The sequence below is a fragment of the Pyrgilauda ruficollis genome, unplaced genomic scaffold (genome assembly GCF_017590135.1).
Source record: "Pyrgilauda ruficollis isolate IOZ18807 unplaced genomic scaffold, ASM1759013v1 scaffold29, whole genome shotgun sequence".
Lineage (NCBI taxonomy): Eukaryota > Metazoa > Chordata > Aves > Passeriformes > Passeridae > Pyrgilauda > Pyrgilauda ruficollis.
This window is the reverse complement of record NW_024524266.1, coordinates 10,311,841-10,335,995: the sequence shown is the minus strand read 5'-3', so window position 1 is coordinate 10,335,995 and position 24,155 is coordinate 10,311,841. Positions and strand designations below refer to the sequence as shown.

General features: G+C 37.5%; 1 protein-coding gene across 2 annotated transcripts in view; it reads left to right on the top strand.

Annotated features, from left to right (window-relative positions):
• Positions 1-24,155, top strand: part of MAP3K15 (mitogen-activated protein kinase kinase kinase 15) — an 81,555-nt gene that overhangs the window by 50,037 nt on the left and 7,363 nt on the right. Inside the window, exons 8-21 of one of the 2 annotated variants that reach the window (XM_041472475.1) lie at positions 462-632; positions 1,511-1,623; positions 2,627-2,786; positions 3,391-3,541; positions 3,947-4,054; positions 5,380-5,429; positions 8,401-8,496; positions 9,922-10,009; positions 13,644-13,777; positions 14,388-14,515; positions 16,227-16,357; positions 16,684-16,789; positions 19,169-19,326; positions 22,468-22,651. In XM_041472475.1, coding sequence (XP_041328409.1) covers positions 462-632; positions 1,511-1,623; positions 2,627-2,786; positions 3,391-3,541; positions 3,947-4,054; positions 5,380-5,429; positions 8,401-8,496; positions 9,922-10,009; positions 13,644-13,777; positions 14,388-14,515; positions 16,227-16,357; positions 16,684-16,789; positions 19,169-19,326; positions 22,468-22,651 — 1,778 coding nt within the window. The remainder of the gene's footprint in view (positions 1-461; positions 633-1,510; positions 1,624-2,626; positions 2,787-3,390; positions 3,542-3,946; positions 4,055-5,379; positions 5,430-8,400; positions 8,497-9,921; positions 10,010-13,643; positions 13,778-14,387; positions 14,516-16,226; positions 16,358-16,683; positions 16,790-19,168; positions 19,327-22,467; positions 22,652-24,155) is intronic. The other variant, XM_041472476.1, reaches the window with a different exon arrangement.

The window sequence follows — 24,155 nt, the reverse complement described above, 5'->3', positions numbered from 1 at the left end:
TATTGTTTCCGGATCCTCTGGATTCAAGATTACAAGTCTTGGACATAGCTGAATGATCTGTCACACTGAATGCTGAAAATGGCCATTTTTGTTAAGTGTTTTCAGGAATGAACACTAAACAGGCAGGATGTTCTCATTGCAGGATGTTCAGAGTGTGCTTGTGTACACAGGAAGGTATCAAATTAGATGGCAGATTTTAGTCAAAGAGTAGTTCTGGGTTTGCATCAGTTCTTATGTGACCTACGCATAGAGACCAATGACAGGAGAGTGAATTTGGGTTTTATCAATCAACCAACAATCATGCATCAGTCTAAATAAAGTCAAGAGTGTCAGTCTAAATAAAGTCAAGAGTATGTATAGTAATGATGGATGGATTGTGGGATAGATGAAGGATACTGTTCTCCCATCTTGCAGTTACTGTTTCAGGTCTCATTTATATTATTCTCTGTATTTGATTTCAGAAGAAATAATGCAGGTGACAGAGAGAAGGCACTACAAGTTATGCTCCAAGTCCTGCAGACATGTGATCACCCTGCTCCAGACATGTTTTGCTTATGTGGGAGGATCTACAAGGATATGTTTCTTGATTCTGACTGTAAAGATACCAATAGTCGAGATCATTCCATTGAATGGTAACAAAAAATAACAAACCCACCAAAAAGAAATCTGTTTAAAAGCATTTTCAGGCTTTTAACTTCTGGATATGAAAAGCAGGGCTGTAACAATTAGAAGATCAGTTGTTCCACTTGTCTGTTTTTCAGGGTCCTGTTTGAATAAGTGGTTTACTGAGCATCAGATCTTTGTATATGTATTTCATTGCTTCTCTTTATAAACTCTCCTGGAAATTGAATGATGCACTTTATTGGGAGGGGTGTTGACTAACCTGTGTCTTTATTGAGGAAATATATAATTTATGTATCTTAAGGCCAAAATGAAATACAAGTGAGATCATAGAGTTATGTTAGTCCTCTGTGCAAGGATGGTTTCCATGCTGGATCCCCAGGAAATGCAATGATCTACTGTTTATAAGGAAAAACAGTGATGAACTTTGTTGTAAATTTTCTTAAGAGCATGCGTATGCACACAGGCTCTCACTGGCATAATGTTCATATAGATGTGTTTGTATAATCATACTTCTGAGTTCAATAATTTTAGCAATGTTTGCATAATGTTTAGCAATGTTCAATGGGTTCGAACTGTAATTGTGCAATGTTCTCCCTCACCACCTCTTTTCCCCCCCATGCAACATGTATAGGTAGCAGTGATCTTGCAAGCTTCAGGTGGATCTCTTGATCCTGCACCAGCTAGTGGCAGGCATTCAGCATGTGTCAGCTGTGTCTCAGTTACCTTTAATGAGTATGAAGCTTTAAAACAAAGGGTTTGGGGCCATTGGTGCCAACTAGCCATATAATCCTTACAGTAAATCAAGAGCTTAAAATACCTACCAAAACATTGCAATATTTCAGTTCTTCTAAACAGTGAGATGTGAATTCCTGACTCTTCTCTGCAGGTACCGCAAAGGATTTGAACTCCAGCCAACTCTCTATTCTGGAATTAACCTTGCAGTTTTGCTGCTTGTTGCAGGACAGCAGTTTGAAAGCTCAATGGAACTGAGAAAAATAGGTAAATAGCCACACACAGTGCCACAGGCAAGTTTTCTGCCTCTCTCCCTATGAAGAAAACAAAATACTTGCAGTGATGGGTTGCACAGACGGTTCAGGCTTTTTCATGGTGGGTCCTGGATGGCATTCTAAAGCACAGGGATCTCAAAGGCACATTTTCCTTCTGGCTGCTTTGGAGCAGCTTTCTGGTATCATGGCCCATCTAAAGGGCCCCAGAGATTGGAGAACAACAAAGGACCAACTTCAGCATCATCTGTAAACTGCCTTTACTGCACCACAGAGATTATCCCATTGCAGAGCCAACAGGGCACAAAAACAGGAAGAGACAGTGTGGCCCAGTTCTCCTCAGAAATGCCAGGAAAGGGTTTCTGTTGTCACTGAGTTGAGAGATCCACAAGAAGTATGCCTGGAAGGACCTGCCAGGAGAGTTACTTGTTGTCTACCTAGAGTCAGTCATGTCTTCCATGTATGTGCTAACTAAAACACATCACTTTACATTTACAAAGAAATCCCATAATAGAAACAGATATGCAGATCCTCCTAGGGAAATAATAGTTGAACATATTTGGAAGCTGGTCTTGTCTGAAATGCATATTTGAGCCTTAAATGTTAAGAATGCAAAGGTGGCTTTAAATAATTTTTCTGACCCTGCTCTGGGGTGGACTTGTGCGAACCTCTAGCCGTGGTTCACTTGCAGTAAATGCAGATGAGGACACAGATTTGTGCATCTTACACTGAGAATCAGGAGGCAGATAGCCCAGACAGGAAGTAAAGGAGGTTTTTCAGCCCTGTGTAGTAGGAGTTCTGTACTGGAGGTATGATTTGCAGATCCTTCTTCTGTATTGTGCTATGTGGTTTTTTGGGGAAAACTTACTCCTCTTTATTTTCATCAGTAATGCTTAATCAAGTCTTAATTTAGTCTTTTACTCATCAACTTACCAGTAAAAAACACAAAAGAGTGTTTTACTGATAGAAAATTGTGGTTTCCAATTAAAATTTTGCAGGTGTACGGTTAAACAGTTTATTGGGAAGAAAAGGAAGCCTAGAAAAAATGAACAATTACTGGGATGTGGGACAGTTCTTCAGTGTGAGCATGCTGGCAAATGATGTTGGTAAAGCAGTACAAGCAGCAGAGAAGCTTTTTAAGCTGAAACCTCCAGTGTGGTATGTGGAAGAAGGCTGTTGCTCAAGTACTAAACTATGGGGAAATACACAAATTTAAAAAATCTTGCACTGGATAACTTAACTGGATTTTTCCATCTTAGATTGTTTGCAACTCTGACTTACGCTCTGTTTTTTTTTCTTATGAGAAGGAAGGGGGAAGGTGAGAAATTAAGTTATCCAACATTGTCAGGTTATATCCCATTGAAGCACATATTTTATAAGAAATAATTTGGATGTTAGTAATAATTCCTTGTGAAGCAATTGTGAAAAATTGAGAAACCATTGTTTTCAGAGTTCAGATAGCTGCTTCCCTCCACCATCTTCTAGTTCATCATATCCTGTCTAATCCCCATGTAACTACTTGTGTAACTATACCCATTTGCAAAAAGCTATTGTTCATGAACACCCATGTGAGCTTATGACTCAAGGCTTTGTCTAAACTTGCTATTCTTTCCAGAAATCTGTAAAAATCAACACTACCATTTCTACTGTGGTAGCTTTTAAAACACATTTAATTTTGGATGTCTCAAGTCAGTTAAGTGGTTTAAGAATCTGGTCGAATTTTGTTTTCTCTCTGTTAACTCACTAATTCAATACATTCTAGGTACTTGAAATCATTAGTTCAGAATCTGATGTTAATTCAGCGGTTCAAGAAACTCACCATAGAACATTCTCCTAAACAAGAAAGATTGGCTTTCTGGCTAGATATAATTTTTGAGGCAACGAAAGAAACAACTAATGGACTGAGATTTCCAGTAAGATGTTATGTCCAAACAAGTTTTGTATGTTTTATGTTTCTGGATAGGATAATACAAGAATTGGAAGACTCTAAATGTAATACTTGAAAACTTAACTGCCTGTTGTTTCACTGCATGAACGAAACCCCTGTACTTTCTTAATCTTTATGCTATTAAAAAAATAACCCACCACCTTAAAAGCATTCTAAGAAATACTTCTAAGTCTCCTATAGCAAATTGTGGTACTGCTTATCTGTTGTTCGTAAGAACACAGACTTTTCCTGCCTTGTCTTGGCCTCCTGTCTCCCTTGAAAATTTTTTAGCTCTTACTTCAAAATTACCTTTTGTCTGTATCTGAGCATCTGAAGATACTGTAGTGTATTAACTACTGGTTTATTAAGGAAAACTGCCCTCTGTCTTCAGGTTTTGGTGATAGAACCAACTAAAGTCTACCAGCCTGCCTATGTTTCAATCAACAGTGAAGCAGATGAGAGCTCTCTGTCTTTGTGGCATGTCTCTCCCCCTGAAATGGTAAAACTGTCAGCAAGTTTGTTAAATGTACTGATTCATTTTACATAAAGTAACTTTTTTTTGAGCGTTTTACAATAATTTTAAATTTGCTACATTTCTGTGAAGCCCAAGCCTCAGTATCTCTTGTGCAGATATAAAAGTTTGTTTTACAGAGAAAGTAAAAGGAGTGACTATGATTAGAAATCAAGTGGTTCTGATGTCATTCAGATTTAACTTATCTTGACCATGTCTCTTAGAAGTGCATGGGTTATTTGGTCTGCTCATAATATTTCTCATTAGAATTCTGTGATTTTAGTTAAGATGCAGATCAAAGATTAAAAGTAAAAATAAAGCCCAGAATTGTGTTCAATGTTTTAGGCATTTTTAACCTTTTACAACTGTAATATTTGAAACTAGAAGAAATGGTCTGTGACAAGTGAGTGTCAAGAAATAAAATATTTGGTGTCTTGAATTATTGGATAAGGCACAGGGGATTAAGAAAGGAGTAGGCACAGTTATGGACAGTATCAGCTCTTAAAAATGAGAAAATATTTCAGTTTCACATTGAAAGACTTGAAATCTGCAATGTATTTTGCCACACTTTCTTAGTATTAGAACAACATAGATGGAGAACAGACCAAAAGCATAGAGAGACAAAGTGTGGGAAAGAAACATGTTGGAGCAGGACAAGTCCACATAATTACCTGGATTTGTGAACAGTTTTTCCAGTACATTTTTCTACTTCACTGTTTCAGGTGAATGTGTGTGACACAACTTTGCTTTATGGAACAAACTTTTGGTGCATATCTGACACTGCTAAAAAAGATCCAGCTTGTAGCTATAATTAGATTTATGAAGGGCTGCAGTCCTAGACACAGGTTGTCCTTCCTCTGTTTTCCCTCCAGTGTGTTCCCTGGGCCAAAGCTGTTGGCTCAAAACCTCTCAGGGAGACAGGTGAATTTGCCTTTCCCTTTGAGCGTAGATAAGAGTAGGACATAGTCTGCTCCATGTTTAATGTGATATGTAAATGTATTGCGTCAAAACGTAATGCTTGGTAAATTGTGCTGCACAACTTATTCTTCATACTGAATTTATATGAGGAAATGTGGCCTTTGCTTCCACCCTGTGCCATTTCTATTCATTTTTTCTTGAAACGAAGTAAAATAGCAATGTATAAGTTATTTACCCATGTATTAATCTTATTTCAAAATATGGTGGGAAGAAAGAGAGAGAGAGAGAAAGGGACATGTTGGAAAACCTTACTTTTACTTATCATGCTGTGACTTTGTTTTCAATACTAAGTCAAGGTTAAACTGTGGTTGATTTTATCCCTTTGTTCTTTACAGAAACAGATTCATGAATGGAATTTTACAGCTTCTTCCATTAGGGGAATAAGGTTGGTATGCCAGTAAACAGTTCAGTGTCTTTTTGTGTATGTTTTATATTTCCCTTAAGTGTGAAATCTGGATTCTACCTTAAATCTCTTTCAGTAATGGCCTGTTATAAATGCTTGTTCTGTCCAGCCTGCCTTGAAATGTCACAGAAGAGTTTGCCTTTCCATGCACGAGCAGAGCTGTACATTTCTCAGATCTGAGAGGGTTATTGGGTGTCTGTATTCTCTGGTAGACTTCTTTGTTTTCCATTATATAAATGATTTTTGTAGATTTTTCTAAATGTTTCACTGAAGTTATTGCCATCTCTGCATTTAAAAACATGGAGGGCAGAAGAAAAGAAGAGCCTTTAGTGCTTCTTGCTTCCTTCCATAAGTGAAAGAAGACTTTGGTTTCTTTTAGGAAAAGGAAACTGTAGTATCTGTTTTCTGTTTGGAATTCAGAAATGCTTCTGATGTGGCTTTATTTAAATACCTGCCAGCTAAAACTTGAATTATTAAAGAACTAATAAATGAGGCATAAATGTAGTTTTTGCTAAGGACAGAAAATAATTCTTAAGCTGTAAGTAGACTGCTAGTAGAGTTTCTCAAGGACTAACCTTTAAATAGTTAGGAGAGTTCCATTTTGTGATGCTTAGATCAATGAAAACACTAGTCACAAGTAAGTGGGTCAAAATATTAGTACCAAAAAAGATCAGAATATTATATAGATGGAACAGGATTGTTCTGAGAACTGAAAGGATAGAAAATATTCACATTTGGTGTTAATAATTGCAAAATGCATGACTACATTTAGAAAGTAGATTATGTATGTTAAGTTGGGCTGCTTTGCTGCTGGAAGGGTGAGAGACAGAACACCAGGAGAGGAAAAAAAAATAAACTTCTCTTCTCTGAATTCTGCAGCCTGTAGCTAAGAACCAGAGGAAATGTAAGTACAGGGAGCACCCGGTGGGCTTTTGCTTTCTCTCTGAGCTCCTGTGTCTTTACACTGGTGGATCTGGCCTTTCTAGAGACATCTGTTGCTGTTGTCTGGGGTCACTTGTGTGACTGCATAAGCTTAAGTGCTTGACAGACGTTCTGATTCAAGTACAAGAAGAAATTCAGATACCTAATGGGTTCTGTAGTTCTGAAAGGAGAGGGCTTCTAGGCTTTGGTCTTGATTAAGAGTGCCTAAAGTTTTAGGTTCCAGGTTTGCCTTCCCTGAATTTGTATGATTTACCTAAGCAAGTAAGCTCAGTGAAGACGTACTTCTCCGACTAAAATGAGTGGTGGTTGAAACCTAAAGCTGTGGATTTGAACATAGAATCTATCATAACTTCAGTCTTTTCTTCTAAAAAAAAAAAAGCAGGCTTTGGTTTAAATGAATTTTACATGGTATTTCATTCTATTACTCCAATGCAATGTGAATTACTAAAGTCTGTGGAACTGATTGAGAATAATTCAGCATTCTCAATTCAATTGAGCATAAAGTTTCTGTGCCACATTAATTACCTTCAGTCAACACAATGCACAGAAATTAATCTTTGAGAAAGATAACTTTAATCAAAAGGAAGCAAGCAATTAATTTCATTTGCTTTGATTTTTAATCACTACTGAGTGATTAAAAAATCACTGTATTACAAAGCTCAAAGAGGCAATCTTTTTTGAATTTATTGGAGTTAGATGTTTGCTTTGTCTGTGACGACTTTAAATTACTATACTTTTGAAATTGCGTTCCTTTAGAAAAAATAGTCTCAGTTAAAATACACTCTATCAAAACTCTTGAACTGTATTCATACTAACCAGTTCATCTTATATACACCATACATGACAATGTTTATAATGCAGTATTGTTACTTAGATACTATCTTGTCTGTCTTATATTTGCCCCTGGAAGAATCATCTTGCTTTGTCTCTTAGTTCTCAAGTCTGATATGTCCTTCTCTGACTTGTTAGACTGGAAATTGCTATAGTAATGAAATTAAAGAATGGCATAGTTATTATTTTCACATATTTCTAGAAAAGTCTTTGGGCAAAATTTGGAACTTTTGAAAATTTTCGAAGTAGCCCTTAATGGTGCTTCAACAGGCAACATCAATTGGCCATGTAACATGAGGCAGCTTTACTGAAGTGTTCTGTCATGTATTTTGAGTAACTGGCTCCGCAGAAGATATGCAAAACAGAAGAGTTTGACTGAACAGATCAGGCAAGAATCTAAGAAATGTTATTAACTTAAGGCACAAAAATACCTTAAAAACCCTAACAACTTGGGATTATGTAGCAAAATACTTCAGTGCAAGTGGTTGGCATAAGAGGTTAATTCTTAGTTTTATTTTCGTGTTGATACTGTGTTTTATGGCATTTCACTTTTTGCTGCAGTGTATTTATGTGGGATATATATGGCAAGACATAGCATGGAATAAATAATCCCTTTTTCAGAATTATTGCTTCAATTTGGAGTAAATATTGGTCATCCCAAAACTTGTTTATCAGTTTAAGGCCATAAACATTATAGACTGAGAAGGATCTGTTACACTGTTGGTATTTCCCAGTTCAGTTTTTTTTTTTTTTAGAAGCAATGGAATTCCAAAAACCTGAAGTACTTTTCAATCCTTAAGGAAAGGTTTTCTGGATAGCTAAATCAGTGTCAGAGCAATTCAATTTCCAGTGAGGTGTCATAAAGTACCAAGGAGTCTGATGGAATTGTGTAAAAGCAGAAGTGTAAGTAAATAACAAATCAACCTCAATACACCTCAGTATTTTACCAAAGTAAGCAGCAGCTTATTTATCACAATGGAGAGAGGATTATAGAGTATATAAATAAACTGAAAACTCCTAGTTATAAGGAAAATATATATAATTGCTTACTGCTTCTCTGAAGTAATTATCTATGAAAAATATATTTCTTAAATGTTCATAATTTAAAAAAATCCCTCCTCATTGCCCTATTTCTTACAATAGTTAACATTGTAACATTTTCCTAATGTGAATTTTACAGCATTTCCAAGTTTGATGAACGATGTTGTTTTCTTTATGTCCATGATAACTATGATGACTTTCAAATCTACTTTTCTACAGAAAACCAATGTAGCAGGTGAGTTCAGTTTGTGTGGGTGTTTCATGCCTCATCTATATCCTAAATAAAATTGATTTTGTAAAGATTGAAAACCAATATTTTTCTTGAGAAACAGGTTCTTTATTTCTTCACTTATTTTTTCTCGATAAAGAAGCAATGTAAACTTGGCGATGCTTAAGGTGATTAGAGCATCTATTGTACTTCCTGTGTGATTCTGATTAGTTTATCTGCATATCATTATGTCTGAAAAAGGCTTGACCAGTTTAATCTAAATTACAGATATTATCTTTTTTCTTTATCTTGGCCGGGTCATGTAAGGTGCTACATTTTTTCATGTTCCCTTTTGTGTCTGTTCAGTTTGATTTAAATAAGAGTATCTAAGTGTGACAAGAAATTCTAACTTACATTGTGTCAGAGATCTGTGTTACTGATTGTACCTGTAGTTAAATGTTTTCTGATGATCTGTTGTCTCGAAAAAGTAAGGAGGCTGATGGAATTTTAGGCCTAAATCTTTACAGACTAAATTCTGCCTTATGACTGGTAGTTGCAAATGCACCTTCTGAATGATATAGGAGGGAGTTGTTGATACACTTAGGTTTTGGAGCATAATGGTATATTCACTATTTCTTGCAATAATCACTACTTATGTATTACATAGAATAAACTCAGGTTAAAGAAAATTACTAGCTTTGCAGAGGGCACTGCATAAAAGGTAGGAAACAATAAAATTAATGTTACCTCCTCAGCCTTAATTTGGCAGTGCAATTTGCAAGTCATGAAACATGGCCACATTTTTCATGCCATATTCAGTGCGCTACAGGAGTCAGTTCTAGAGATGCCTCTGTTATTTCATGAAAGAGAGGTATGAAATTAAATTATTACTATTTTAAAAATTTTTAAGTAATTGTTAACAGTTTCTTACAGAATTTGGAAAAGAATGAGTAGCTCTGTCAGGGAACTACAGGAAGAAATGTTCTTGTACTTAAGTGTCTCCACCCCAGAGAACTAGAAATCAGTTAAAACTTTGTTTTTCTAGCTACATCACTACCTTTATACTTTTGGCTTTCTGAATGCCTGACAAAAAGCTGCAACATCTGGTTTTCTGAAATATTGAGTAATCACACTTGCAGCCAAACATGTACTGAAAATTATTTGAGTTGAATCTACTGAGATTTTACTATGCAATTGCAAAAACAAGTAACTATCAGGTTCCGCTATGGCAAACATAATAATTTTATAAATAATGAGGCTTTTCAGTGTGTGTTTGATGTTCTTCATCATTTAAAATGGGATAAATATGGAGAAAGTTCGTAATGAAAGAAAGCTGTGAACATGCTAGTCAGTTATTAGCTTGAAAGCAATGCCCAGCTTGCAAGAATCTGTTTAGTCTGCTTCCAAAAGGGTATTCTTCTTTGATGTTGTGGTTTGTATTTATTTTTTTAGGTTCTGTGGTTTAGTGAAAGAAATTTTGTCTGATGCAGTTGGCAGTACTTTGGAACTAGAAGGAGAAATAGATGGAGATACATTAGAGGTATGTCAAGGATAAAAGATCTGAGAACTCTGAAACTTATTCTCAGTCTTCCCTGCACTTTCATATCAGTATAGTAGTAAGATAAACAGTGTTTAAACTCCTTAACTATATATGAAATTTAAATTCTTTCAAAATTATTTGTACATGAGATTTCCATTCATTTGAAAAAACACTTGGTTTATGAAATGGGCCTGTTACTACTGTAAACTGCATAAATTCTTAATGAAGTGTGTTACTGTGTTTGTATTCTCTAGTAAACAATGTATAGATCAGAATCAACTGTTATCAGCTGGCTCAAGTGGATAAAAAAGATAAAATATTAAATAAATGCTAAGAAAAAACCATTGCAAAGGTACTTCAGTTTTTCTGTTTGGTACTTGATACCATTACTACTCCAGGTAATTTCATTTGATGGGTTTCTGTCCCAGATATATTGCAGGTATTTAGGATCAGGTTAACACACTATGCTTTTTTCTTATCACTGAAACGTCCATGTTAGGAATCCAGTAGCTGTAGGTTTTCTTTCCAATTAGTACAGAGAGGAAAAAAGGAAAAGCAACAAAGGATTGGAAAGGATTATTCACATTTCATGTGGCCTCAGGTTGGGATAGGTGAATCCCCATGTCTTCGTTTGTTAGAGAAAGTGACTCAGCACGTCCACATTTGTAGCATTAAATACATACCCTGTATTTATTATTCTTCTTTTTATTTGTTTTGAAATCTGAAAAGCCACCATAGAAGATAGGTTGTAAGTTTTATTTGTGGACAAGCAAATTTAATCAATCAATTAATGACCATGAAAACGCTCCTGTGGTTTGTTTGAGCTGGGCATCTTTCTGATTGTGTCTCATTCCAGCAATTCTCTTAGGCCGACCATTCAGGGCAGCTGTTCATGGCAGTGAGCTTTTGTAGGACTTGAGGCTTCAGGGGATGAAAAAGAAAATATATAACTCTCTGCTGTACTGCTAAATGTAGTTTCATGTAGTGGGAAAGATGAGTTTTTGCACTGCAGTTTGTTTGGCCACAGAATTCTTTCCTCAAGCGGAAAGGACAAATGTGCACATCTGTTAAGCCCAGTTTGATACAACCATCTGTGGTCTTGACACAGCTTCAGGGCCCTGCCTTGGTGCAGACAGGGTATTAACTATAGCTGCAGATCTGTATATTACATAATTATGTACTCAGCTAATAGCAGGGCTATCTCCACACAACACAGGCTGTTCGGCTGTGTAACAGTCGCTCAGAGGATGTGAGCTCATCGTGGCTTGAGCCTTTTAAAAACTAAACTGAAAAAATCACTTGATTGATCACTTGCATAGCAGGAAGCAATCCTGCATGAATGAATGACATATGGAGATATGACTGCAGAAATTAATTTTAAGTCTTTGAGCTATATCATTCTACCTATCTTGAAGTTTTCACAGTTGTCACCTTGTACTAATTGTCTTAGGTTATGACAATGAAACAGAGATCAGGACTTCTGAAGGAGAGAAATAATTAGTTTAGTGTATAAATGAAGAAAGACACTTAACTGCAGCATGAGATCTTACATTTAAGAAGTGACAATGAGGAAAATGCAGCTTTTTGTGGTTTTGATGGGCTCCACTAATACAAAGAAAACAGTTCTTGCTGTTAATAAAGCAGTTTATATTTGGGGAAGAGGAAGAAATAACCTCATGCAAAGTCTGGGGCAAGAAAATCTGATTTCAGTCAGAATCCTTATGAGCATGTTGTTGCTAGGGGTTGTATATTTTATATATAAACTGCAGTCTAATTTTACAGCTAGCAAGTATTTTGAAGGAGTGTGAATGTTGCAGTTCCTTCAGCCTTGGGGTATTCACTTCCATATATTGATATGAATAAGTTCCTATTACTTTAAGAATACCTGCTGTACCCCAACTGGATAACCTAGAGAACACTCTGCCTTACAGAAGGTCAGATATGAACACTTGTTTACTTGTACCTACTGGTTGGATTTCACAGCCAGTGGATCATTTATGCAGATTTTTGGCAACCAACAGTGGTTTATTCAATATTTGGGAAGAGAAGAGGCAAATGTAAAGTGACATCAAGTATATACAAGTCTATTAAACTGTCTACTAACTAGCACTGAACTCTAAATGCCAACAATTTTCATGTATCATGGGACCCAGACTGGAGAACATAGGTTTCTCCACGGTAATTAAAGGATTGGCTTAGTACCAGTGTGTTGCAGATGGGGTTGCTGTCAATCCTAAATTCTGCAATGTGACTGCTGTCTTTTTTCTGCACAGTTTTATGTCATATGATAGCTGTGAAAGCTGGATGTGCTCCTACCAAAGAACCTGGCAATTTTTGCATATGGCGTTTTGGGTCAGTTATGCCTGTCGTGTAGCGAGATTATGTTGTGAACCATGAAGTGCTGAAATGTGGTAAATGGAGCTGTGCTAAAGCTGTGTGTGCTCCAGTTTAGTTCCACTGAGCAGAATATGCTGTCAGGATAAGTGACAGACGGGTTTCCTTTAGCACATTCCTTACAGCAGCATGAAACTTGCCATCTTTGCCGAGGTGAAGAGGGGGAGTGTGGACACTGCGGCAGCAGAGCTGCAGTGTGAACTGGGAAGGCACATCAAAGAAATTCTTCTCCAAAGCTGCATTCTGTATCACAGAGTTACATTGGACAACGCAGAAAAAGCAGTCATTGACAGAAAAATCAGTAGTTATGGCCATTGTAAAAAGTTTTGTTGTTTGTTTTTTTAATAGGGAATTCACATGAGGCCACAGAGAGTACCTTGCAGTTTTCCCATATTTGACATCCTCTTGGATGTGGGAAGATACTGGGGGAGATCTGTGTACTCCTGACAATATCTGAGACTATGAAAATGTCTAGTTCCTTTCATCCTTTATAAGTTCCCTGATTTGAATCATGGATGTGCTGTTCAACCCAACTTCCATAAGAAATTTGGTTTTATGTAGTGTCTGGGGTACACTTCCATTAAACATTCACTCCTTTAGAGTAGGAGAGTTCTGTCACAAGGTCACTGTATGAGGTGGTGTAAATTAGTGTAACTTTACTGAAGTCAGTGAACCAGCATTGAGTTATTCAGCTGGAAATATGACCCGGCACGTTTCAGCAGCAGTGGAAACCACCATGATATTTAATGATTTGTTGGCAAGATGAACATTTTTTTCTGCCCTTTGGAAAAATAATAAAAATCTCATTGTGAGAGGGGATGTCCTGGGGTGACTATATGGTCCGGTTACTTTTATCTATTCATTAAACCACTGCTTTCAAAATTTTAGGTTATGTTCCATGTATTTACATGTTCTGAAGGCTCTGTCAGCAGTTCTTAGAGACAATACATGAATAGGTTCTTTTGACAGCAATGTTTCATTGAATTTGGTTTATTGGTATGTTCCCTGTTTGGAAATGCATCTTTCTCAAAGTTGGTTAAGGAAGATTGTGTTACGAAGCAAGTAGAATGGAAATTTTACAAGTTGTGTAAAGCATGAGGCTGGTGGGTAACCTGCTGTCCTACAGCTGCACTGCAGCAACACCTTTGTGCTGTGCTAAATTGGCATTAAGGCTCTCTGTAATGTCAAATGTTAGTGATAACAATTTCTGTGCTGCTTTGTTTATCTTTTCTGCTTGCAGTATGAATATGATTATGATGAGAATGGTGAAAGGGTAGTTCTAGGGAAAGGTACTTATGGAATAGTTTATGCTGGAAGAGACCTTAGCAACCAGGTCCGAATAGCCATCAAAGAAATACCTGAGAGAGACAGCAGGTAAGACCTAGTTCATTGTCATATACACACTGTGAAGAAAAATGCAGTTGTTTTTTGAAAATTTGGCACTTCTTAGCATGTGTTTCTGTGTGGTTAGTTTATAAAATGCCAACATACTGAAATTCAATTACTATTTCCTCCTACTATCCAAAAGTACCTTTTTGAGAATAAAGACTTTGTATTTTTGGTGAAAATATATGATATATATCATAAATATGACAGTTTAATAATTTGTATGTGTATCTTACATTCCAGGAGACATTGGTTTTAGGTTGCAGTTGTATGTCATTTGTATTCTTTTTGAGGAGGGTGAAAAGCATGAGAGGAGCTCTGGAGTCAAAGACAGTGCTATGTATTGACACGGAAGACACACATATAAATTCTTGGAGGGCATGTTTCTCTACCAACTTCCTCTGAGATCTGTCTCTGTACTTTTTTGGAATAGGCAGTGAATGACACTGCATTTTAAGGTCATGGACAAGATGTTTGCTGAGAATTGGACTGGTATCCCTAAAATCCATTCTGTTGTCAAACTAGCACTTAAGCATAGCCTAGAACCTTTTCCTGCATGATGAAATAATCATTGGTTCTTTTTTTTTTTTTTTAATAGGTATTCTCAACCTCTTCATGAAGAGATAGCACTGCACAAATATTTAAAGCATCGGAACATTGTCCAGTATCTTGGATCTGTTTCAGAAAATGGATACATTAAGATTTTTATGGAGCAGGTGCCAGGAGGTTTGTATCATGCTCAGTTTGGTCTGCCAAAGGAAAAGTATTTGGGACTCCAAACTGACTGAAAGCCAGTAGATAAGCACTTAATGTGTTTGTGCTTTTCTGTTGGGACGTTAACTGTAAAGTCTTTTTTCTCATAGAAAGAGTAAATTTGAAGAGTATAGGTCCCAATACCCTCTACCCTTTCTATAATAATTCTAAACCTAGAGAGAAGTCAATAAAAGTATTTGGTTTCAAATACTCATGTGTTAAAAAATAGTGCAGTTAGAGCTGTATGGTGCATTGAACTCAAGTGTCTGAATGATAACTGGAGCTTTCAGTGTAAGTTTCTCTTGCAGCAGTAGCACTGATAGAACAATTAAGTACTGTTTTTTAACTGCTGTGTACAAAGGACTGCTATTCCCTAGGTAGATTAGAGATTAAAGTGAGATATGTTCCTTGCTCATAATTTCCAGTTTCACTCCTCTAGCCTTCTCTGCTGGATGCAGAGGATGTGAAATCTCTTTGTAACCTCTCTACCTTGTTTCCATCTCCATTTTGCTATTTACTCTTCAGTGTCAAGGATGTGTCAGAATGAGTGTTCAATTTTGCATTAATTTAATTTGCAAAGTAAAAAAAGAAATAAGAAGAAATGGGGGGAAAAGTTCAGATTTTCTTAGAAAGGTCCAGACAAATATTCAAAGTGTAATTAAATGCATCCAGGGCATTTAGGGAGGTAGGGAAATTACTTAGTTTTTGAACCTTTGTGACCTTCTCACCTGACAGCTGGGACACTTTGACCTGCATGACTCATGCAGATGTGATGAAATTATACCAACACTTCCACTTGTTTTCCCACACTTGTTCACAGTGTCAGCTGGTGTTACTTCCTGTTCATATATGCACAGTAAAGTGTGCTGTGATTAGTTGCTAATGGCAAGATATTACTGAACCAATTTAGATATTTTAAACTCTGGAGTCTTAAAAAGAAGCTAGCTGTTCAGATTGTATGAGATTCTTTGAGGAAACTTTAGAAAGCTGTCGGTTCCTTTAGCTGAATTTTTCTGGCCTCAAGTAGACCTACTGTACTTAGTTTATTTTGTGCTGAACAAGTAAAACTGTTCTTTATTTTGCCCCGTGATTTAAATATTTGTGTTCTTTAAAAATTAGTTTCGTTAGAATTGGGGATGTGTAGATGGCCTATCTCCTACTCTGAACATCCATTCAGGGATTTTTTTCAGGAGCTGTCTTTCCTGTCTCTGAATATTGCCAGAAGTTGATGCCATATTTGTAAAGAGAAGGCTCTTTCTGATATAGATTCTACTCTCCCTGCCTCAAGAAAATCAGCTTGTCTTTGCCCATACCTGTGGCTGATGAAGTACAGTGTACAACATGGTAGAGTGTTACCTTCAGTCCTTGTTTCATTATGGGCTACATGGCTGCTAGCTGTAGTCTCAGCAGTTGTTACAGTGAAGTGAGGGCGATTGATCCAGCTCTGTCAGAACATTTATTCTTCTTGTGGGAGTAGAACCTGACCTGGCAAATAAGAAATAATCGGTCCAGAGCAGCAGAAAATTATTTGCTATGAGTGATCTAGCAAGAATTTGGCTTAATCATAGGTACTGCTTTTCATTTATATTAGGATGTTGGGCAAAGGCATTATCCAGACTTACATGTTTCATGTTAATTTGGGGAATTCGCTGTCTTGATACACTTTATTCTTTAACTCCTGTAGGCAGCCTCTCAGCTCTCTTAAGATCTAAGTGGGGCCCAATGAAAGAACCTACAATTAAATTTTACACCAAGCAGATTCTGGAAGGCCTCAAGTATCTCCATGAGAACCAGATTGTACACAGAGATATAAAGGTAATTTTTCCTTTTGTGTGTCTTGTTTGATTTGCTTTTTATCTTCAGTTAGTTTTGCTTTAATCTGAAGTAGCATTTTTACTAGGATTTCATGGAAGCTGAAAACAAAAGGAAGGTATAAACCACCTCCTTCTCTTGGTGCTCCTGGAATATTGCTTTGTAGAAAGGTGTATTACAAAGATAAGTGCAAACTTGAAGGAGTACTGAGATTGAGAATCTGTATTTTTCTCTCTCCCCCTCCCTGTTTGCTGCCTTCCTCCCTCCTTCCCTCTCTCCTCCTTCACCCTCACCCCCTCCCCTCCTTCCCTCTCCTGTCCAAACCACAGGGGGACAATGTTCTGGTGAACACCTACAGTGGCGTGGTTAAGATATCAGATTTTGGTACTTCCAAACGGCTGGCAGGCATCAATCCATGCACTGAAACCTTTACAGGTAAGATTAATCTAGCAGAGTGATTAAGGGTTTCATGACAGCTTTAGCATTCAAGCCAAGAGGCTCTTTGGCTTAGTGATGAAAACACTATTGGGTCTCTGTTTGCAGGGCAGAGTGAATGGGAGTGTGATTACCATAAACATAAGAACATAAGCTTGATAGCTTTCTTGACTTTTTTTTTTTTAATTTAACTCTCTTCCATTTTACGTTCTGGGGGTAAAAGTTTTTCTTCAAAGTGTTCCTTAAGTAGCAATTGGTTGTTGCAATTAGATCTGGAAAAACTTGAATTTAGCAACTTTTTAATTTAAAAATCTTGGTATTAGTAACTTAGACTTGCACACTTTCTAGATGTATGTTTAAAAGTGCAGAAAACCAAACTCAAAATTATGAACACTTTCAGTTTTGAGGTGTTAATTATAAAACCCAACGAACTGGATAACAACAGTAAAAAGAACCGTTTACAGGAAAATTTTAGGCTGATGTGTTACAGAACAGCTTTCATTACAACAAGGTTTTAAAGACTTGTAATATTCAGGGAAAACAAAAATTGCTGAGCAAAAGGGGAAACTCCACATTAAAAAATGAATATGTGGTCACATAGTTTCTTGGTCAGTGGATGTGGGTAGCATGGTGGTTTTGCTTGTTATATGCAAAGGCTGATATCACAAGCCTCTTACTTGCCTGCAGTTTAAGTAAATGGTACACAGACAAAGCCATTAGTCATGGATGGCTTCAGAGTGGAAGGCAAGAGATAAACTTCACTTAAGTGAAAATCAAAACTTCCCTTTACCTCTCTGGTGGTATGTCTGCAGCTCCTCCAGCTTTCTTGCAAAGGAAGCCATGCAAATAAAATTAAGGTTCTGACGTAACTTACCTTTCTCAGTTATTTTTACTCATTATCTCATTATTACTTGTTATCATTTTCTTTGCCTGTATTTTACATGCTCCTTAGTGACTTTTTAGCAACTGATTGTCAGTAGGGATGATATATGGAGAAATGATATCTTAAGAAAAGTCACCATACCGTAATAAAAGGAGGTAACTCTTTCCTTGTGCCCTTCTTCTTTCTTCTCTTGCAAATTTTCAGCCCTGTTTGTGCCTTTGAGATGTAATTTGCCATGTGAATAAATACTTAAGTTATCATTTTGGATTTAAATCAGTAAGCAGGTAACTAACTTACTTTCTAGAGACCTTTTAAGGTCCCCAGAGGACCTTAAAAGGTCTCTAGAAATTTGGTTTTGTTCTGTAATGCAGTACATAAACCCTAGATTTTAGGCATTATGTAATAAAATGACATGGTTTGAAGATCAAGATTTCTGATAGTTTAAACATGACATCCCTCCATTCAAGACACACAGCCTGAGGGCAAAGCTGTGGCTGGAACTTTCATTCTGAAGCAGTCACATTCAGTCAACATATGATACCCTTTTATCTTCACCATATGTCCATTACTTGATAGTTCACAGCTTTATGGCAGTATAGTTTTATTGCATTCCTAAGAAGAAAAATAATTTAATTTAAAGATGTCATAACAGAGCTCATAGAAATTCAGGTGGAGAAAGAACTGTAGTGTTCAAAACAGTCTGAGCATATAGAGGTTTCTGCTGGTGGTGGTGTGGACCTCTTCGTGTAAAGACCTCATTAGCTGTATTAGTGAGTGGTTCAATAACTGTGATATATTTTATTTATTTTTTTACTGTACTGTTCTTTACCAGTATTATTGCTAGTATTACACTCAGGTTGTCTACAGGCAAGATCTTATTTTGTATAACTTTAGAAATTCTAATCGGTTGGTTTGTTGGATTTCTGTTTGTTTGGTTTTTGCTTGGTTGTTTTTTTTTTTTTTTTGCTAACCTTGGATGTCAGAAATCCCAAGCACATCCAAGGCATCCTGGAATTCTAGACAAACTATGATGAGTTGCCTTAGTTATTGCCCTGTATTTCGCAAAACTAGGTTTTTTTCAAACTAACTGTTTGAAATTCCGTGTCACTAGTGTTCTCATTATTGGGGTAAAATATGAAAAATTATTCTCATGAAGACTATCTGTCATTTCTCAGATTTTGCCATCTCTTCCTTGCATAATCTTTCAAAGTTGGTGTCTGCAAAAATTTGATATAATTTTATTTTCTGGGGAAGCTATTGGATTATGTGGTGTATAGACCTCCAGCATTTGAAACGTTGTGTTAGAAAGGATGGACAAAAAGATCGTTTATAAAAAAGATGCTATAACCTAAGTTTTTGTCTAGTTTTCAGTGCTGATATGGGAGATAAGGTATTTGGCTATACAGGTTGCAATTTTTGGCTTGCTGAGTGTTGTGTTAATCCTCCTTAATAAGAATGAAGAAAGTACACGTGACTGCTCTTTTTGTCCTGACCAGGAACCTTGCAGTACATGGCTCCAGAAATCATTGATAAAGGACCACGAGGATACGGTGCTCCCGCTGACATCTGGTCCCTGGGCTGTACCATTATTGAGATGGCAACAGGCAAACCTCCATTTCATGAACTAGGGGAGCCTCAAGCTGCAATGTTTAAAGTAAATATAGCTTTTTTGCTTTAGAGTTGATGAATTGTCAATTATAGCTTAATTTCATAATACTAATTGGTAATAACATTGTGTTACATGGGTTGTTTTGCACAAAGCCATAGTCTGACCTTTGGTTTTAACTCTTGCTGAAAGATCCTCCCCTTCTCTAAGCTGTATTGCTCTAGGGGGTGATCAGTTATTTTTGTGCTGGAAATAGGTCATGACTCAGAGCAGCAATCTGAAAAATGAGTGAAAGCTTATGAAAACTAATATCCCCTGTGTTACTTTTTTTAATCTCCTGCTCTTGGTTTATAATTTCCTTCTTGTAACCAGTCTCCCCAATAATGATGAACAAGTTATTTCTGTCCTTTGAGTAATTTTTGTAAGCTTCCTTCCCAAAGGAAGACGTTTTAAAGGCCCAGTCTCTGCAACAGGGACTCAGGAAGATGTGGTGGAAAAGGGCAGGGGAATAGCTCTCCAGGATTTCCAGCATGTATTAAAAGAGTAAAATACTCTGTACTGTGCATTCCAAGTCCTTCAGGACCTAGCTTCTTCCTCAGTAAGATGTTGTCTGTATTACTATTGTTTCTCTTAGTGTATCTGGTTTCAAATGCAAAAATTAACACTGAAAATCCTTCAGATAGTTTAGATAATAAAAGTTTTTAAAAAGTTACTTGTTCTAGCTCTGTAACTAACAGGAGTGTAACAATTATGATGTTTCACATAATTAGACTGAAAATTTTTGGTTCTTCCATTGGCTTGCAGTAGACCTTTAGTAAAGCACTTAAGTTTTCAGTTATGCTTGAGAATTCTCATTCTTACAGTGGGGAAAATATCCCATCCATAACTCAGCAAACTGCTTTAAATTGCCAGTGTTGTAATTTTTTTCATATATCTTGATGAAAGCCACTATGTGAGCTTAGTATCATCATTAATGCAACCATGGTGGCAAAATCAAGTCTTTATCAATAGGTACAGAAAGCTGGGCTGCAGTTCAGCATGACATGTAATGTCATACTGGGCCTGTGAGTTGTCCCATGAACCACTGATAAAAGGCAAAAAAGGGATGGTTATGGGTTTTGATATGCTTATTTCAATGGTCTAATAGGTCACCTTGGTGCTGTCAACTTGTGGCATTCCTCAAAAGAAGCTGCCTGGGTGAACGTGGTTTGGCTCACTGCAGCCTTCCTGAGGGAGCCATGGAAAAAGAGACTATTTTCCACATCACTGTAAATGTCAGATACAATTCTGTTGGCAGGTGCCTTTGAACCTTATGTACCTGGCATGTAGTTGTGACTGCTCAGTGAGTTACACGTCTTATTTTTCAGCACAGTTTATTGGAAGTTTTTAGCATTCTTATTGCAGACTGTGTTAATTTACTACAGGCAGGCATTTGATTTTGTTTCCTGTTTCTTGCCTCTGCTGGGACCTGTTGGGAATTGTCTTGCTAGGCACCATAGGTTACAAACCATGTATTTTTCTGTGTAATGAAAGTAGGCAAGCTAGAAGCTGGATTTGAAACAGGCTGGCTGGGTAAACATGTAAAAAGAAGTCTGGAAAACTGAATATTGAACTTTTGAGGTCCCCACCTCCACACATGACTGCTCTGTTGTGCATAGGGCAGGTGAGGAGAGGGAAGGTTTAAGTCTCCCCGTGCAGTCACTTTAGAAATTGCAAATGACCAAAGAGCAGGGCAAAGTAGAGAAAAGGAGCTGTAGTAAACCAAGAGCTGGATAGGTCCTGGCTGGGTGTGCATTGCATGGTATTTATTCTTTGAGCACAGAATGTGTGCATCTGTGTCTGTGTGAAAAGAGTGCAAACAAATGGCATTCAGTGGAGACCAAGTACACTAGTGTTGCCGTAGAATTTGCAGGTGGTTGTGACACCTTGAGCAACAGAGCTTAAGGTTAGAGACAAGCTTTCAAACTTCCTGGTCCTGGTTTGGAATTTTCCTAGATTTTTGCTTAGTGCATAAGAGTGAAACCTGGCAGCAGAGTGCTGCCGGTTTGTGACACTGAGTCGTGAATATGCTCAGGTCGTGGTTTGGAAGGCCTTAAAGCCCTATTAGCATTTTATTACTGCACTGTCATTCAAACAGGAGCAGGACTGCTCAGCATTTTTTTCTTCAGCCTGTATTCAAGCTGAACCAGTATTGTGAGCACTTAATATTGCCACAGTGTGTTAATGCAGCTCTGTAATGAGATTATTTGAAAGTAGAGGGCATTTAACTGCTGGGCTGCTGTCTCCCTTGTGGACACTATCTTTGTGCTTGTTCTCCAGGCTGTATTTTTTGTAAAGATGCTGAGGCTACAAACCATAATCTCTCCAGACATGTGCACACAGTGCACGCAGGTTATGCAGTTCTGGCTTCCAAACAGTTCTGCCAGATTGACATTAGAGAATAAGAAGGCAGTAAGGAGCTGGAAAAATCACTAGGGAACAACCTGCAGAAGGACATTTTTCATTACTTAAAGACAGAGTCTTAAAAGAAACTCTTTTAAGTAATGACTTAAAATAAGAGTCATTACTTAAAGAATGGTTTAACACGGATCTTATTAAACCTTTGGACATCATATGATTTTCAATTAAATAACACTGAAAGACTCGGGAAGACATCTGGCCCAAGAGGGGGATGTTGACAAGGTCTGGCAAGGTCAGTGTGTGTATTTGTGCAAGGAAATTTGTCAGCGGCAGGAGCAGAAAAGGTGTAGCCCCAGGCTGTTTGTGCTAGAGGAGGAAATTACGGGCATGAATGTGCTGGAGGAGTCACAACTGAGAGACACAGCTCTGAGCAGGGGCGATGGGAAACCTGTGCAATAGCTGGAGGGGTTTGTGGCTGGTCAGAGGAGGAGTATTTGAAGCACTTGGTGTCAATAATGCCCAGATACCAAGATTGCCTGAAAGCAGATGATTAGATACATCCATACCTTGTCATTTATGTAATATCACATGGATATTTACACCATGTTTGCCATGAAATAAAACAGGATTAGAACCTTGTTGTCACTTCACCGCTTTATGTGGGACCTGGATCACTCCTTTTCTACAAGAGTCAGGAGAAGTGTGAGTGACTGTATTATTAGAGCTTTGGCCCATGGTCTCCTTGAAGTTGTTTCATAAAAATAATTAGTATTTGTGTTTAACTTGCAGGTTGGGATGTTTAAGATTCACCCTGAAATTCCAGAATCAGTCTCTGCTGAAACAAAAGCCTTTATTTTGCTCTGTTTTGAACCTGATCCTAGTAAACGTGTTACAGCATCTGATTTGCTCAGAGATTCTTTCCTGAAGCAAGTGAACAAGGGCAAGAAAAACAAAATTGCATTCAAACCTTCAGGTAAGGAATTATCAGCCAAATCCAAGTCAACATCATCATTAAGTGTTATATAAAAGATTGGAATCATTAAGCACTTTCTTTTACAAAGCACATTTATTGTGCCAGGAAAACAGCAGGAACTCAGCTATTAAAAATGTCTGTGATTTTTGATTATACATATTTAAATTTAGTAATTCCCAGAAAATAAGTGCCTTGCTTATTTTGTATTTTGCTTGCTGAAACCTCCCAAGGTCGTTTTTCCTCTCCCCAGAAATAAATGCCTCATTTGTAGTAAATTAAAATTAGAAGAGTGACATTTGACAAAGACTTTCCAAAGCAGTTCTGCATTTTAGATTCACTGTTATATACACTTCGGAGGCCTGAGTTTCATAGAGTAGGTGTTTGACACCTGAAAATGTGGGTCTATTAGGTGTTTGGGTCAGCATTTTCAAACTTGATACATAACATTAAAATTTGGCACAAAGGTGCTGAAGGAGCTGTCCAGTGGGTTGTTTTGTTTTATCTGCATAGCATGTTTCTTCTTCCCTCCCCCCCAAATATATCAGCCACTTGCTGTGATAAGATAAGGTACCTTAATATAGACCTGCCAAATAAATCATATGAAGGAACTGTGTTTCAAAACAGGGAAAGCCATTGGTCCTGCTGCTTCTTGCACCTGTCTGAACACACACACTCCCAATGCAAATTGAAGTTCTTCCTGTTTTTCAGTCCTTACTCTTGGGACAGCAGCTCTCAATTTGCGGTCCTACTGAGATGCCTTGCACAGGTTTCATGAGGTGACATACATTGTTTCATTTCTGTGACTGTTTAACCTCAGCCATTTGAGCATCAGTCATGTGCCATGGAGTTTGTCAGAGCTTTCTGAACAACTTTCAAGTCCTAGCTCTCTTCCTTCCCTCACCTCCAAGAATTTGTAGTGACAAGCATCAAAAACTTTTGTCATATTTTAGCTCCATGGGTATGTTCACCTGGGGTTGAGAGAGCTTCTTTACCTTTACCTTTCTGCCACACAGCTGCAAACTGGCAGTCAGGATTACAGTAAGCTCTCAACATCTCGGTTGGTTTGGTTTTTTGTTTTGTTTTAAATTTTTTTCTTATTTTTAAGATGAATTGGAAAGGGAGAAGAGATTTCCTTCAGGCCAGTGCTGAGAGGGAGGGTCCTTGCTAAGGGCAGGGGCACATGTGAGTGAGGCAGATATCTCAGGTATGGAAAGGGCAATTTGATGCCCACTAAAGGTGAGAAGGGCATGTAGTAGAGTGCTCTCTGCTTAGAGACACAGCTGTGGTGGAGCAGCAGATGAACTTCGTGGTTCAATTCAGCCTCTTTAAACTGCTCATGTCCATTTGAGCCACTTTGTGGGGCCAGCACCAAGGGGGATTGTGTGTATGTGTGAAAGAGGGTAACAAAATAGCATTTCCTGTGAGTACGTCTTTGGGTTTAGCAGTTAACTTGTTAAAACCTTTTATTGCTTTTTCATGCAATTATTTTGAATTGTGTTACTGC